Source organism: Callithrix jacchus, chromosome 17 (assembly GCF_049354715.1).
Source record: "Callithrix jacchus isolate 240 chromosome 17, calJac240_pri, whole genome shotgun sequence".
Taxonomy (NCBI): domain Eukaryota; kingdom Metazoa; phylum Chordata; class Mammalia; order Primates; family Cebidae; genus Callithrix; species Callithrix jacchus.
The window spans coordinates 54116138-54132017 of NC_133518.1; the positions used below are offsets into that span (position 1 = coordinate 54116138).

The window sequence follows — 15880 nt, forward strand, 5'->3', positions numbered from 1 at the left end:
TTGCAGTGAGCAGAGATCACGCCACTGCACTCCAGCCTAGGCAACAAGAGCGAATCTCCATCTCAAAAACCAAACAAAAACAAAAAAGAACTCCCAAAGCAGAAAAGGGATTCTTTGAAGGGAAATGTGAGAGGTGCATGGAGAAAGGGACAAGAAGAGGAATGGTTAAGTCCTGGCCCTCACTCTCTATGGGTCTATCTTAATATGTTCCTAGATTTCTGGGACTTTATTTCCAAAAAGTCCATCCTACTGTTATCTCCCCCACAGTACAAAACATCCTGTGCACATACACAATAGGTGCTCAGAAAATTTTCATTGTTATTTCTCACTAAATTTTTTTTGACATAGCTGTTCTCCATTGCCCAGGCTGGAGTGCAGTGGCACGATCTCGGCTCACTGAAACCTCCATCTCCCAGGTTCAAGCGATTCTCATGCCTGTGCCTCCACCTCCAATGCAGCCGAGATTACAGGCACCTACCACCACACCCGGTTAATTTTTGTATTTTTAGAAGAGATGGGGTTTCATCATGTTGGCCAGGCTGGTCTCAAACTCCTGACCTCAAGTGATCTGCCCACCAAGTGATGGGCCTCCCAGAGTGCTGGGATTTCAGGCATGAGCCACCACATAGGTGGTGGCTCACTAAACATCTTACAAGTGGACACTTGTAAGTGTGTAGCATCTTCTACCATGTCATAAACACACCACAGGGACAGCACTGGGTCATTTGCTAGTGAACTATAATTTGGATCAACTTAGATCGTCTTGGGAAATCTGAGCTCTCATCTCAAGAGGCATCACAGTGTTGGTGATTCGCATTAGAGACACCTGACCAGGAAGCCTGAGTGGGCTGAGGAAGGAGAAGAGCCACAGCCCAGGGCCTGGCTCACAGCAGGTACCAGTAACTGCTTTGGGAATTGTACCAGGATCCTCTCTGCGTGTTTGGGTTTTGTGTTCTCAACCCCGGGCAGAAGTTTCTGTTGGGACCTTGCTAGATATATGTTGCCTTTATTCTTAGACAGAGTGGCTGCCTGAAGCCCTTCTTCCTTCCCTGGCCTGGCGCACTGGGCTGTGTTCCCCGTTCACAGGGCCTGGCTATCAGAGGGTACAGGTGACACAAGCGTCACATCGCGTCACACAGCAGCCAAAGGAAGACCAGCTCCTAAACCAGAACCGTGTCCATGCAGCCCCTCAGTCGCCTGATCACAGCCCCCTCCACCACTCTCTTTCCAGTCTCAGGTTCACCACTTCTTATGTGAGCTCTCAGGACAAAGAACCAACGTTTCAACAGGACGATGGCCATGGACACCAGAATCCACTAAGGAGTGTGTAACAACTCACCGGCTGAATCTTAAAAAGGATTAAAAAAAAGAAGAACCAATGTTTCAAGGGAGTCAGAAGGCTAAACACTCCGAAGACAGTGAGGCGAATGCGAGGGAGGAAGCGAATCTTCCTACTGCTGCCTGAGGGGCTGGCATTAGGAGCGGAGGAGGAACACGCTCCGGACATGTCCCCATCAGCGCACCCAGCACCAACTCAGGTGAACCCACTTTCAGGGTCATCCGAGTGCAGGCACTCACACCCTATTCATAGTGTCAAGCACTGGAATGACGCAGATTGGGGCAGCAGCGGGGCAGTGGGGGACGGTCACTACAGATAAGACACATAGGACTCAAGCTTCTAACCTTCAGCAGGAGATACAGAGTCAAAGGCAGCCTCAGAACTGAAGGGTAGGGGGCTCGAGGTAGGGGAGACGTCTATGGGGCTGTCTTACCTGCCTCGCCACCCTCCGTGCCTCCCAGTAGGGCTTGGAGTCTTCCACGGCTTTGCCAATTTTCTTCACCAGTTCATCCAGTTTCACTGTCGCTTCAACCAGAACAGAGCGGAACTTCTGACGAGCATCCTGCAGCCAGGGGAAACCGAGGAAACACAGTTCAGGCTTATCAGGGATCTGCAAACACCTACCAGACGGACCTGGGCAGAAACACCAACGAAGGACTGCACCCAACACACAGACCCCTAAAGCAGCACCTTTACAAGACATGCTAGAGCAGCGCCACCCAAAAGAGCTTCCTGCCATGGTGGGAATGGACTGCGCTCTGCACTGTGCAGGCTGGCGGCCACCAGCCATGTGTGGCTACTGAGCACTTGAAACTGGCTGGTGGGACTGAGGAAAAGAGTTTTTAGTTCATTTCATTTTAATCAGGCCAGGCGCAGTGGCTCACGCCTGTAATCCCAACACTTTGAGAGGCCAAGGCAGGTGGATCACTTGAGGTCAGGAGTTGGAGACCAGCCTGAAACCCCATCTCTACTAAAAATACAAAAAAGGATGAGCCAGGCATGGTGGCGAGCGCCTGTAGTCCCAGCTACTCAGGAGGCTAGGGCACAAGAATCTCTTGAACCCAGGAGACGGAGTTTGTAATGAGCCAAGATCATGCCACTGCACTCCAGCCTGGGCAACAGAGCATGACTCCGTCTCAAACAAAAAAGTTCAGTGAGCAACAACAATGCAAAGTTTCTGAGCACCTCCTGTGTATATGCACAGTATGTTGTGCACTGTGGACCCTTTGGAAATTAGCCCCGTCTCTACTAAAAATACAAAAATTAGCCAGGTGTGCACGTGCCTGTAATCCCAGCTACTCAGGCAGCTGAGGCAAGAGAATCATCTGAACCCAGGAGGCAAAGGTTGCAGTGAGCCGAGATCGAGCCACTGCACTCCAGCCTGGGCAACAGAGTAAGACAGTGTCTCAAAAAAACAATAATTTAATTCATTATACTTAATTTTTTTAATTAACATAACTGGCAACTACTATATTGGGCAGCATGGTATAGATTTAACAGCTTTGTCCAGGACCTCTGGGAAGAATGTCCAGCCGCCTCTGGCAGCTTCAGTCCATATGATGCAGTCAGTGTTAAACAGAGTGGAAATTTATTTATCACATGCCAGACCTGGTGCCAGGCTTTGGGCGTAGCCTTGCCTCCAGGGCATTTACAGCCTGGTGGGTAAGGTAGGTATTAAAGTCCGTTCCAGAAAAGTCAGTGCCAGGGTGAGAATGGTCCAGGCGCCATGGAACTCAGCAGGGAAGAACCACGCCAGACTAGGTATTAGAGGGAGAGTCACAGGAAACTTCCAGAGCAGCACTAACTAAACAGAAGCCCAAAGCATGAATAGGAAACCGGGGGAGAGAAGGAAAATGCTGAGTCGCAAACAGGCAGCAGAGCCTGTGTCCAGATAAGAGGGGAGGGGGAGCAGAGGTGTCTGCGAGAGACTGGAGAAGCCAGAGGTCTGGAATGCAGAGAATGGCCAGAGATAGGGGTGTCATCCATTCTGGCGACAGCAACTAGCAAGTTGGGCCTTGACAGGAGTTTGGAAGGTAAAAGGGGACTGTGCGAGGCTTAATCGTGTTGTAAAAGTCAAAAAACCAGATCCAGGAGAGGAAAAACAATTAAGTTAGTCCCAGGTCTAGGAGAATCTACTGGGGGGGATCAGGGCAGTGCACTTCAGACATCCCCTCTACTTCTCCCTTAGCATCTGCCTAACAGAGCTACACCTAGGGAAGGGAGGGATACATGCATGAGTTGGAAAAAAAAGGAAAATGGCCAGGCACAGTGGCTCACATCTGTAGTCCCAACACTGTGGGAGGCCCAGGTGGGAGGATCGCTTGAGCCCAGGAGTTCAAAACCATGCTGGAGGATGTAGTAAGACCCTGTCTCTATAAAAAAACAAAAACTAGCTGGGCATAGTGACATGTGGCCAGGGTGGGAAGATTGCTTAAGCCCAGAAAGTTGAGGCTGCAGTGAGCCGAGATTATATCACTGGGCAAAAGACCCTGTCTCCAAAAAACAAACAAATACACAAACAAACAAACAGAAAATAGAAAGGGGAAGTGGATACTCTGAAGGAACAATACATGATCATGAGTTATGGGGCTGGAGACTCGACAGCCACCTGCTGATAAAACACGTGTTTCATTGGCTAGAGGGGCCTGATTCATAAGTAACTATCCGAAAATTTTTATTTATTTATTTATTTTGAGACAGAGTCCCGCTCTGTCACCCAGGCTGGAGTGCAGTGGCATGATCTCGGTTCACTGCAACCTCTGCCTCCCAGGTTCAAGCAATTCCTTAGCCCCCCAAGCAGCTGGGGCTACAGGTGTGTGCCACCATGCCCAGTTAATTTTTTTCTTCCGTACTCTTAGTAGAGATGGTGTTTCACATGTTGGCCAGGCTGGTCTCAAACTCCTGGCCTCAAGTGATCCACCCACCTTGGACTCCCAAAGCACTGCGATTACAGGTGTGAGCCACTGCACCCAGCCAAAATTTTCTAAACATGCAATTGCAGGAGTCTCATGGAAGTAAAGGAGGCTCTGATCAGTTCTTCTAATTCATCCCATCATCCCAAGCTGCAGGCTTGCTACATCAGTTTGAAAATGCCACTGGCATTCCAAAATCTGGGAATAAAAGTGCCACCTTTCATGGGAGTGCCTCACTCCCGAGCCTGAATCACACTTCCAACACAGGCTTTGCCCCCTTTCCTCTGGTTCTGTGCCCTCATCATCATCCTGATTTCCTCTGCCTTCTCTCTTATCAGACCAGGCTTGGGGTCATCCGCTGCAGTGTCTGCAGGCGGAAAACAAGACTAGACTTGTTCTCCAGGGGAAGTGCCCAGGGAACACAGAAGCCCACGGAGCTTCTACGGGACTTGGCTTCCAGTAAGCGGGAAGCAGCATGCTCTCAAAGCCCAGGATTTTAATCAGAGACATGGATTCAGTGCTGACTAAACCTCTTCCTGCAAGGCCCACTCAGGGCCTTCTCTATGAACCACTTGCATTACCTATAAAATTGTTACTTTCCGTCTCATAGGGAGGGCTCCTGGAATCAAGGGGAATGCAAATGTACAACATCTAACAATTTCTGGGCACACAGTCAGTGCTCAATAAATGCAAACCATTTTTCCTCCTGGTATAAAGAGAGACCCTGAGACCCAGGGAGTTTCCTGGAGGCAAGGGCAGCTAACACGATGGACATAATAAGCTGTTTGACTGTGCGCACAGCCGCTTTGCAAGAGGCACTCACATGCATGGCTGCACCCTCACGGTCACCTCCCGGGTGGTGAACAGTGCCAGTGCTGTCCACATTCACACCAGTGAGAAAACCAAGGGCCGGATTGGGCAGCGTGTGGCCTGCAGCAGGTCACATCTCCCCCAGGCCTACTCTGTTAAATGAGCATTGGGCCCCAAAGCAGTGGCCTATGGACCGATAAATGTAGTGCATTTGGCTGGTGTGCTGTGTAGTAAATGGCAGGGAAAATTCACATTTTTTTAAAAAAGTGAATTCTCAAAATTTTTCATATAAAGGAAAAAAAAACAGCTAGAAGTAGAGTAGAAGGTGCCCCCTTAGGCAGGGATTACCCTCTCTAGTCCCTATCACTCCAGTGCCTGAATCACCCATTCAGGTTCCCTGCCCAGCCACTGAAGACATCAGATTTGCTGAGAGCTCTTCAGGGAACTGGCGAATACAACCCACCAACACTGCCTCTGTGGAGAAAGAAGGATGGACCCAGGGCACAGACTGACCGCTTCCTATGTGGCAGGCCCTACTGTCAGTGCTTTCACCCCAACAATTCGTGCCATCGCTAACAATCCTAACAGGTAGGTGCTATTACTACCATTCACGTTTTACAAAGGAGGAAATAGAGGCAAGGAGAAGAAAGGTAACTGGCCCAAGGTCAGAGAGCTGGGAAGAGGCAGCCAACAGTTAAACTCAAGCAGTGCTAAGACTACGTACACACACTGAGCAACAGACACACGGCTGGGAAGGCCACACCACCCAAGCCAGGCTTGAAGAAAGGGGATTCCACCAGACAGAGAGGAGGGACATTCAAGCTCCCAGTATGAATGGGCTGGCCTGGTAGGGGCTGGAGCGAGGAAGCCTTCTGGGCCATATAAAGGCATCTGAACTTCATCCCATGAGCAATGGAAGGCTATGGCACTGTGGGAGAGGGGAGATTCTTTCTTGTTTCTTTCTTTGCAAAAGTTTTTCTGGTACTAGTTCATCCCTGAAATTCTGTCTCCCTCTGCTCTTCTCTATTTGCCATTTCTCTGCCTTTGACCATAAATCACATCTCATAATCAAACCTTTCAACCTGGTTCTATGTGGTAGGTTTTTTTCCCATAGGGTTACTTAAGTCTCAAGTAATTTATTTCCAGTGAACCCTTTGTCAGAAATAATTAAAGAATGCATTCCACCGCAAAAAGGAAACATAATCATAGCTTACTGGATGATTCAACTGTGCATAGCACTCACCTCGCTGCAGTAAGGTGATCAAATACTGACCAGATGGAATTCTGTTGAGGGCAAGAGATGGGAAAAGTAGGGTGGGACAGAGTGAAGAGAGACAAAAACCTCATCTTCCATAGCAGGACATCAACAGATAGTCACTCAAACTGAAAAGAAATCAAGAAGTAGTCACAGTACATACTGTTTGGTCATAGAAGTAAATACCTCCATCAGCGAAAATATATTAAACTAATATAGTAACTGTCTAGGGGATAAGAAAACAGGGGTAGGGTGGGAGAATGGGATACTACAGGCTTTTTGTTTGCTTTGTGTTTTTGTTTTTTGGGTCTTTGTTTTCTTAAGAGACAGAGTCTTGCTATGATGCCCAGGCTGGAGCGTGGTGGCGATTCATAGGCATGATCATAGCACACCGTGGCCTCAAACTCCTGGGCTCAAGGGATCCTCGTGCCCCTCCCAGGTAGCTGGGACTACAGGTGTACAACACCATGCCTGGTTTTTTTTGTTGTTGTTTTCAACTGTAAAATACCATAGATTTTTCTAAGCAGGGGCGTGACCTGATCAAATTCAGGTTTTACAAAAGTCGTTACATGGCTGCAGAGTAGACTAAAAGACTCCTCAGGTGATTCTGATGGACAGCTTCAGGGCCCACCAGCCTGGCTGATGCCCTTTTTGTGACCATCTGTATTAAGAGTGACCATCAAGGGTATTAAACCCAGAAGACTTGATTTGACATCAATGTTGCCTTCTCTAAATGAGGCTGTGCCACCAGGAATGATGCATGACTGGCTGACATCCAACCACGAACAAGCCTATTCATCCGAGATGCACTGAAACTAAGCACAAAGCCAGTCCCCCCGCCCCACCAAGAAAAAGCCCACTCAGCGGTTACCATCCCACTGAGACTCACAGCTACTTGGGTAACAGTTCCCAAAGTATAGAGGTAGGAGGGGCCACAAACCAAAATCTTGCCTGTATCTCCAGCATTACAGCCCCAATATTCCTTGGTCCTAACCCCCACCTCTCAGTCCCTGGGGATGTGACCTGGTCACAGGCATGCTCCTAGCTACAGTGATTGTTCTGTGAGCAGGGGCGGCAGACATGACCAATCATAACCAGTGAGACTTCATTTCAGGACCTTTCTGAAACTGTTAGAGGAACTTTCTTCCACTGGGATGGAATGAAAGCCTGCAGCAGACAGCAGCCGTCTTGGCACCATGAGGGGAGAGCCTGATAAAGAAAGAAGGAAAGGAGACCCTCAGGGAAGTCCCAGTGACACTTTGAGCCTCTGGACCCAGCAATACCTTACAGTCTACCCCGAAACTCCTCCTCCCTGAGCCAAGAGAGGCCCCCGCCATCATCGTCATTGCTATTTGTCCAAGCTAGCTAGAAATGTATTGCTGTCACTTGTAACTGAATTAAGCCTTAAATAAATATGCAATTGAAAGATACACCTTACAGAAGCCATTATTAGCATAGGTAAGCAAGGGCCAACCCACATTCTACAGAGTGGCAAAGCACTATAATTAAATACAGTTAACTGCTGCAGGGCTTCTGCCCCTGACAATAAAACCATGTGTATAAGGAGCAGAGTCTGTGGAATTTAGACCTAGCTTTTAGAAAGCATTTATTAAATACATCTTAAAGCCAGCTTGCCACAATTGAACTTAGGCTTTTTGTCTTGTTTCTTAGTTTAAGAAAAGACTTGACCATGATTCTTTGTCTCCTGCAATTACAAGCAAATGTCTTCCAAGATCAGAGTGGGGGTGGCTTCAGGAATGTCCAGGGAGGAGAGAAAGCTGACTGCTTCCCCTGCGGGAAATGAGCCGTGGAAGGGAACGGTTCAAAAGTACAAACTCATCTGAGAGCGAGCAGATCTTCCACCAGCCAAGAGAAAGAATCCATTTACCGTCCCAGGGCTGTTTACCAGGGACGTTTTTAGATCAGCACTGGAAAGAGCTCTACAAACAGTTCCCTCTGCTTGGAGGAGGCCTCAGCTCTTCAAATCTGAAAACTGTGTCTCACCCATTAGGTGACTCAGACTGAAGGTAATTTATTCAAGCAAAGAATTGCTGGGGGTGGCAGTGTCTCCCTGTTGGACTGTGTCAGTGTGTCAAACACACAGCTCTGTGCCAGGTAAGAGCTCAAGCTAAACCATGCAAGCCAGCACCCGACTTATAGTGGAAACGGCATGCCGGTTGACCGTGCAGCACACAGGACGAGTCCCTGCTTTCTGGCCAATCGCTCACCTGCTCACCTCAATTACCTTGTCTGTAAACTGAGAATGGCGGCTTTTCCTCTTCACAGGTGTCCCCAGAATTAAGTGAGATAAAGATGGGATGGTGATGTTTTAAAAATAACTGTCCTACATATTAGAGACAACACCATACTTCAAAAGATCCTCACTAATGCCATTTACAAATATACCACTTTCAGTTTGCAGAAAGAGGTTTCCCAGGCATTATCTGAGACGCACAACAACCCTGTAAAACAGGCTGAGCCAATTTCCATCCCGAGTTTACAGATAAGAAAACTGAAGGCCAGGTGTGGTGGCTCACTGCTGTAATCCCAGCAAGCTGGGAGGCTGAGGCAGGTGGATCACCTGAGATCAGGAGTCCTAGACCACCCTGGCCAACATGGTAAAACCCCATCTATACTAAAAACACAAACATTAGCTGGGCATGGTGGGTACCTGTAATCCCAGCTACTAGGGAGGCTGACACAGGAGAATCACTTGAACCCGGGAGGCAGAGTTGCAGTGAGCTGAGATCATGCCACTGCATTCCAGCCTGGGCAACAGAGCAAGACTGTCTCAAAAAAAAAAAAAAAGGAAAAGAAAATTGGAGCCCTGGAGCTCCAGATGACCTGATCTCTTTGCATAAGGTCAAAGGACTAGTAAATGTCAAGTGTTGAATAAAAGCAGATTTTTTTTTTTTTAAAGACATACCCAAGCTGAATGCTGTCACACAATCATGGCTCACTGCACCCTCCACCTGGGCTCAAGCAATGCCCCTACCTTAGCCTCCCCCAAGTAGCTGGGACTATAGGCACGTACGACCACACCTGGCTAACTTTTAAATTTTTTGTAGAGAAGAGGTCTCACTGTGTTGCCCAAGCTGGTCTCAAACTCCTGGGCTCAAACATTTCTCCTGCCTTAGTTCCCAGAGTGTGGTCTGGAGGAACCACTGGTGGGGGTGGGGTGGGGTGGGGCACCTGGAAACCTTTTCCAGGAGTCTACAAGATGGAAGCCATTTTCATAATAAAGACGTGCCATTTCACTGTCATTCTGAGCGTGCAGTAGAGTTTTCCAGAAGCTACCTGATAGGTGACATGGCAAGAAATTACACAAAATGCACAAGTAGCTGAGAGAATCCAGCTTTTCTATTAAGCCAGACACTAAAGAGACTTGCGAAAGCATGTAAAGCAATTACTCCTTCACTGAATTTTTTGCTTGGGAAAATAGTGCTTTTTCAAAAATTCATTTTTGGGAAAATAACAAAAATATATTTTTTAACATGTAATAGGCTCATTGTCACTTTTAATGAATACAGATCTACGAAACAAATGTCTTTTGATTTCTATGTGGCAAATATTAATATCCACAAAAACACAGCTCTCTAGGATACTCAATCATTACCAAGATCATGAAGGGGACCAGCAGCCAAAAGCTTCCAGTGTGCAGCATGGCACCTGCCCCCAGGCCCGCTCCACAAAGACCCCTCTGGACCCAAAGACAAGAGTGTACTTTCAATAAGAATGAAGCAGTTATTCCTCCTCAGATCTTTTTTAAATGCTTCTGATTTTGTCAGGGAGAAACACTCCATTTGGTACTACAATGTCTTCAGCACCTGTATACATTTACTGACCTCTTTCTTAAAGAAAAGGGAAGCTGTCGATAAGGAAAACAATAAATCTACTGGAAACACGTAACATTATTCTGAAAGTTATAAGCTGCACCACTACACGGTGGGCACTTCCTATGCAGATATTTTTCTTTAATAAAATGCCTGCTTAAAAAATGTATTTTCCTTTGATGGTTTTCCATTTATAATAAGGATATTTCCTTTTCAAACTGAAGTAAGGCCAGATGCGGTGGCTCATACCTGTAATCCCAGCACGTTGGGAGGCCAAGGCAGGTAGATCACCTGAGGTCAGGAGTTCAAGACCAGGCTGGCCAACATGGTGGAACCCCGTCTCTATTGAAAATACAAAAAACAAAAAATAGCTGGGCATGGTGGCAGGTGTCTGTAATCCCAGCTACTTGGGAGGCTGAGGCAAGAGAATCACTTGAACCCGGGAGACACAAGTTGCAGCGAGCCGAGATTGCACCTCTGCACTCCAGCCTGGGAAACAAGAGCGAAACTCCATCTCAAAAAACAAACAAACAAAAAAACTGAAGTAAAAACAGGAACCGATTTAAAAGACAACATGGAATAAATAGCACATCTAGTCCAAAGACATGGTAAAAATGATGGCAGCATCAGAGTAACTGGAGTTAGGGAAATCCTGCCCTAGAATGATGGGAACGTCTCCATTAGCAGGAACGGACTAGAATTCTATGATAAAAGGCACTATGGAAACATCCTGACTTACCGGCCAGTGGTAAAGGTACCTGAAATGTTCCGTTCACTATCACTTTTTTTTTTTTTTAGATGAAATCTCACTCTGTTGTCCAGATTGGAGTGCAGTGGCATGGTCTCAGCCCACTGCAACCCCTGCCTCCCGAGTTCAAACGATTCTCCCATCTCAGTCTCCTGAGTAGCTGGGATTAGAGTCGCATACCACCATGCCCAGCTAATTTTTGTACTTTTAGTAGAGACAGGGTTTCACCATGCTGGTCAGGCTGGTCTCGAACTCCTGACCTCGTGACCTGATCTGCCCACCTCAGCCTCCCAAAATGCTAGGATTACAGGCGTGAGCCACCACGCCCAGCCCACTATCACTTTTAATGGCAAAAACCAGAATTACTTTTGCATCAACCTAATACAGATCATGCTTTCTTTCCAGCCATCCACTCTATTCTCTAAGAGCACTTGTGGCAGCTACTAGAACACACAAACCACTTTAAACAGCACTTGGGTGAAAAGGGAGCAAGTGCTCTCCAGCGCTGGCTGATGGAACTTCTGTGCTGATGAGACGTGCTACATCTGCACCATCCAGCACGGAAGCCACAGCCACTTGTGGCCAAGCAAACACTTGAAATGTGGCTGGTGCAACTGAGTTTTGTATTTTATTAAACTTTAAGAGGTTGGGCACGGTGGCTCACACCTGTAATCCTAGCATTTTGGGAGGCCATGGTGGGAGGATCTCCTGAGTCAAGAGTTTGAGACCAGGCTGGGCAACATAACAAAACCCCATCTCTGCTAAAAAATATGAATATTAACCTGGTGTGGCAGTGCACACCTATAGTCCCAGCTACTCAGAAGGCTGAGGTAGGGTGATTCCTTGAGCCCAGGTGGCCGAGGCTGCAGTGAGCCAGCATCGTGCCACTGAACTAGCCTGGGTGACAGAGCAAGGCTCTGTCTCAAAATATTAAAACTTAATTAACTTAGTGATAATTTTATTTTTATTTATTTATTTATTTATTTATTTATTTATTTATTTATTTAGAGAAGGATTCTCACTCTGTTTTGGCTCACTGGAACCTCCGCCTCCCAGGTTGGAGAGACTTAATGGTAATTTAAATAGCTGCGTGTGGCTAGTGGCTGCCCTATTGCACAGCACAGGTCTAGCCCTAGACCCTTCTCTGCTTTGAGAGATCCTGCCATGCTTTTGGGGGCCTCAAGATGCCTTCCCTCCTGCCTCTGTCTGGTTTTTCTTTTTAGTCCCAGCTCCCGCAGGGAGGGACTTTCACAGCCCTGAGAGAACAGGGGCCAGAACGAGCTGATTCTACCTTAAGAATTCTGCAGCAAAGAAGTACAAAAGAAGCACAAACACTGCACCAGGGCAAAGAGGGGACCAAGGGAGCCAAACCAGAAAGGCAGAGGCAGGAGGGTGCAGGAGCCGGGAAGCGGCAGAGGTGGAGAGCAGGGATGTGGATGAAGACCCCCCAGGGAGCTGCAGCCAGTGACAACACTCCTGCTCACAGCGCAGGCCCGATGCTGCAGCAGCCAGTGTCATCCAACTAGAGGAACCCGGTGAAACAGCCCCAAGGTGACGAATGCAAATGAAAAGGAATGGAGTGGGAAGAACATACGAGGATCTTCAAGTCGGGGAGAACCTCAGGATCACTGCTGGAGACCAGGGACCTAATTTCCCTTCCCCTGAGTCCTTTTCTTTTCCCATCTCAGGCCCTGCCTGATGTGAGGCGTAGGGGCCCCTCAGAGTGTTGGCCAGACCTGCTACTTCCTTCCGTGAGGACTTGCCACCACGTTTCTAATACAAGACACCCTCTGTCAGGAATCCGAAGAGAGGCAGCCAGAGTGGGGAAGAGACAGCCAAAAACAGTTGAGAGACAGAAGAAAGCAAATGTGGAGGTCAAGTGCAGTGGCTCACACCTATAATCCCAGCACTTTTGGAGGCCAAGGTAGGGGGATCGCAAGGTCAGGAGTTCAAGACCAGCCTGGCCAAGATGGTGAAACCCCATCTCTCCTGAAAAAAATACAAAAATTAGCCAGGCGCAGTGGTAGGTGCCTATAACCCCAACTACCCGAGGCTGAGGCGGGAGAATTGGTTGAACCTGGGAGGTGGAGGTTGCTGTGAGCAGAGATCACACCACTGCACTCCAGCCTGGGCGACAGAGACTCTGTCTCAAAAAAAAAAAAAGCAAGCAAATGTGGAGAGAACCATGATGTAGCACAGGAGGGGTGGTGAGAGATGACCTGGGCTCCTGATTCTAATCCTGTGACAACACAGTCACATGATATATCAATCAAACAGGACACTTTTGAGAATAAGGAGACGCACTACGGGCACCAACCAAGACTGTCAGGGCCAACTGAGATGTGGTCTCCATATGCTTCTGAGCCAGTGACACTTCCCTTCCATTGAGCTCCATGAAAGACTCCTACAACCTTTCAGAAAATCCTCCCTTTAATTTAAGCTATTTGAGTGGGCTGTGGGGCAAAATGGGGGATAGTCTAATCCCAGCTTGGGCACTGCCCAGCTTTAGACCCTCTGGGCAAGCCTTGTGCATTCAACAGTTGACAAGGACAGATCTGATCTCATCACTCCAACCCTTTCCAAGGATCACACTGCCTGTCCTTATCTGAACCACCAAGAGGTTCCCTCCACTAAGAGGATGGAGGCAAAGTAAGGAAAGATAGGTTTGCTCCTTCAAGTTCCCCTCCTCTCAGGTTAACAAAGGTCTTGAACACTTTTAAGGCCTAAGTAGAACCAATTTCCTCCTAGACAGAAAGGGTCTGGTTGAGAACTCTGATCTAACTACAAAGTGTTTCCAAACGAGCAGGTGAGCACCCACTTCCACCTCCCAGAACATCGCAGCCTTCCTTTCAATTCTTGGCCTGTGTTCAGATTCCATAACCAAAGGGAAGTGCTGCCATTTGGAGGCCGAGTTAAGGCAAAAGGCTCTTTTAACTTTTTAGTTTAAAATAAATTCAGACTTGGAAAAAAATGAGGGTAAGATGCAGACACCATGCCCCTTTACCCTACAATATTTTGGGTGCGTATTTCCTAAAGATGAGGCCATCCACTTACATAGCCAGAGTACGATGATCAAAATCAGAAGTAGCATTGGTGCAGTGCTATTAATCTGGTCCACAACTTGCTCCAAATTGCATCAACTCCCCCACTGATTTCTTTTACAATAAAGGGCAAAAATTGTTTTCCTGGTCCAAGATCCAGTCTAGGAGTCACACACTGCATTTTGTCATCTAACATTCTTTCATCTGGAACAGTTCTTCAGTGTTTGTCTTTCAAAGCCTTGATTTTTTAATAATATGAGCCAGTTATTTTGTAGAATGTCAATTTGGAAAAGACTTGCTTTTTTTTTTTGAAACAGAGTCTCGCTCTGTCACTCTTAGCATCCCAGGTTCAAGCGTTTCTCCTGCCTTAGCCTCCCAAGTAGCTGGGATTACAGGCACGTGCCACCGTGCCCAGCTAATTTTTGTATTTTTAGTAGAGATGGGGTTTCACCATGTTGATCAGGCTGGTCTCAAACTCCTGATCTTGTGATCTTCCCCCCTTGGCCTCCCAGAGTGTTAAGATTACAGCTGTGAGCCACCATGCCCAGCCATGACTCATTTTCAATTTATCTTTTCTGTTGATATTACATAGGCACCAGAATGGAATTAAACCAATTACAAAAAAAATGTTTAAAATAGCCCAGGGTAGATCATTTTGTAGTGTGATGACAGGATATTCACGTGTATGTGTGAGATATGCTATCCTCTAATTTGTCATGATATGATTTGGGCACTTGATATGAAATGAAAAAAAAAAAAAGCCCAAGGTACAAAGCACCACAAACAAAGGACAAACTCATGAGCCCTTTAAACGTATGAGCAAGCACAGGGGTCAGTCCTTAAGGCCCAGGAGGATGGACCGAAGTTACATAACAACCCTGCATGCTCACGAGCAAGGACATGTGCATGCACACAGCTACAAAGACTCGTGGGGCCCAGGGCTTTTTCATTTATGGCCAAACACATGTTCTTAAATCCACAGGATTCTTTGTGTAAGAGGATGCAGAAATGCTGAAACAGCAGTGTTCTCCCGAATTCAACCGCAAGAGCACTACTGCCATGTTTACACCAGGAGGCTTCACTATTTCCTCAACTGCAAGATCCACAATTTTTTTCAAAAATTCACAATCGTTAGATTTCAGACAGATTACCCCACCGATGTGCATGTTTATTGGGGGTGGTGTTTCAACCACCCCCCAAGCTGTTATGAAATGCAAGGTCCATTTTATAACTAGTGAGTATGGTGAGTTCATGGCCCAGCCTTGGAATGTTCTAGAGATCAGTTAGTGCAGCCTGCGCAGGAATCACACATCCACCCACCACAGCATTCCAGGCAAGCTGGCTGGCTGACTTCGGGGCTGGCTTTTGGATAACCTCCCTCCTGCCTTCAGTTAATCAAAATGTTAAGAAAGGAGAGCACAGGATGCAAAAGAGCCAAAGTCAAAGCGGATGGCTTAACTCTAAAGACACAGAGAAACGACCTGAAGGAACAGCTAGAAACATCACAGTAGCTGCTTCTCGGACTAGAACTAGAGGGAGTGAGACAGAGGACTTTCATTTTTTATTATAACTTATCAGGGGTTTTTCTTAAAAAAACAAAAACAAAAACAAAACTATGTCCAAGTATTGTTTCAACAAAAATGACTTTTTGTTTTTTAAATGAGTCTCACTCTGTTGCCGGGGCTGGAGTGCAGTGGCACGAGTTCAGCTCACTACAACCTCCACCTCATGGTTCAACTGATTCTCCTGCCTCAGCCTCCCGAGTAGCAGGGGTTACAGGCACCCGCCACTACGCCCAGCTCATTTTTTGTATTTTTAGTAGAGATGGGGTTTCACCATGTTGGCCAGGCTGGTTTCGAACTTCTCACCTCATGATTCGCCCACCTTGGCCTTCCAAAGTGCTGGGATCACAGGCATGAGCCACTGTGCCCAGCCAATAATG

General features: G+C 47.3%; 1 protein-coding gene across 4 annotated transcripts in view; it reads right to left on the minus strand.

Moving 5' to 3' along the window:
- SH3BP5 (SH3 domain binding protein 5) overlaps positions 1–15880 on the minus strand; it is a 77975-nt gene that overhangs the window by 45549 nt on the left and 16546 nt on the right. For all 4 annotated transcript variants that reach the window (XM_035278189.3, XM_035278190.3, XM_078354249.1 and 1 more), the window contains exon 3: positions 1773–1901. In XM_035278189.3, coding sequence (XP_035134080.1) covers positions 1773–1901 — 129 coding nt within the window. The remainder of the gene's footprint in view (positions 1–1772; positions 1902–15880) is intronic.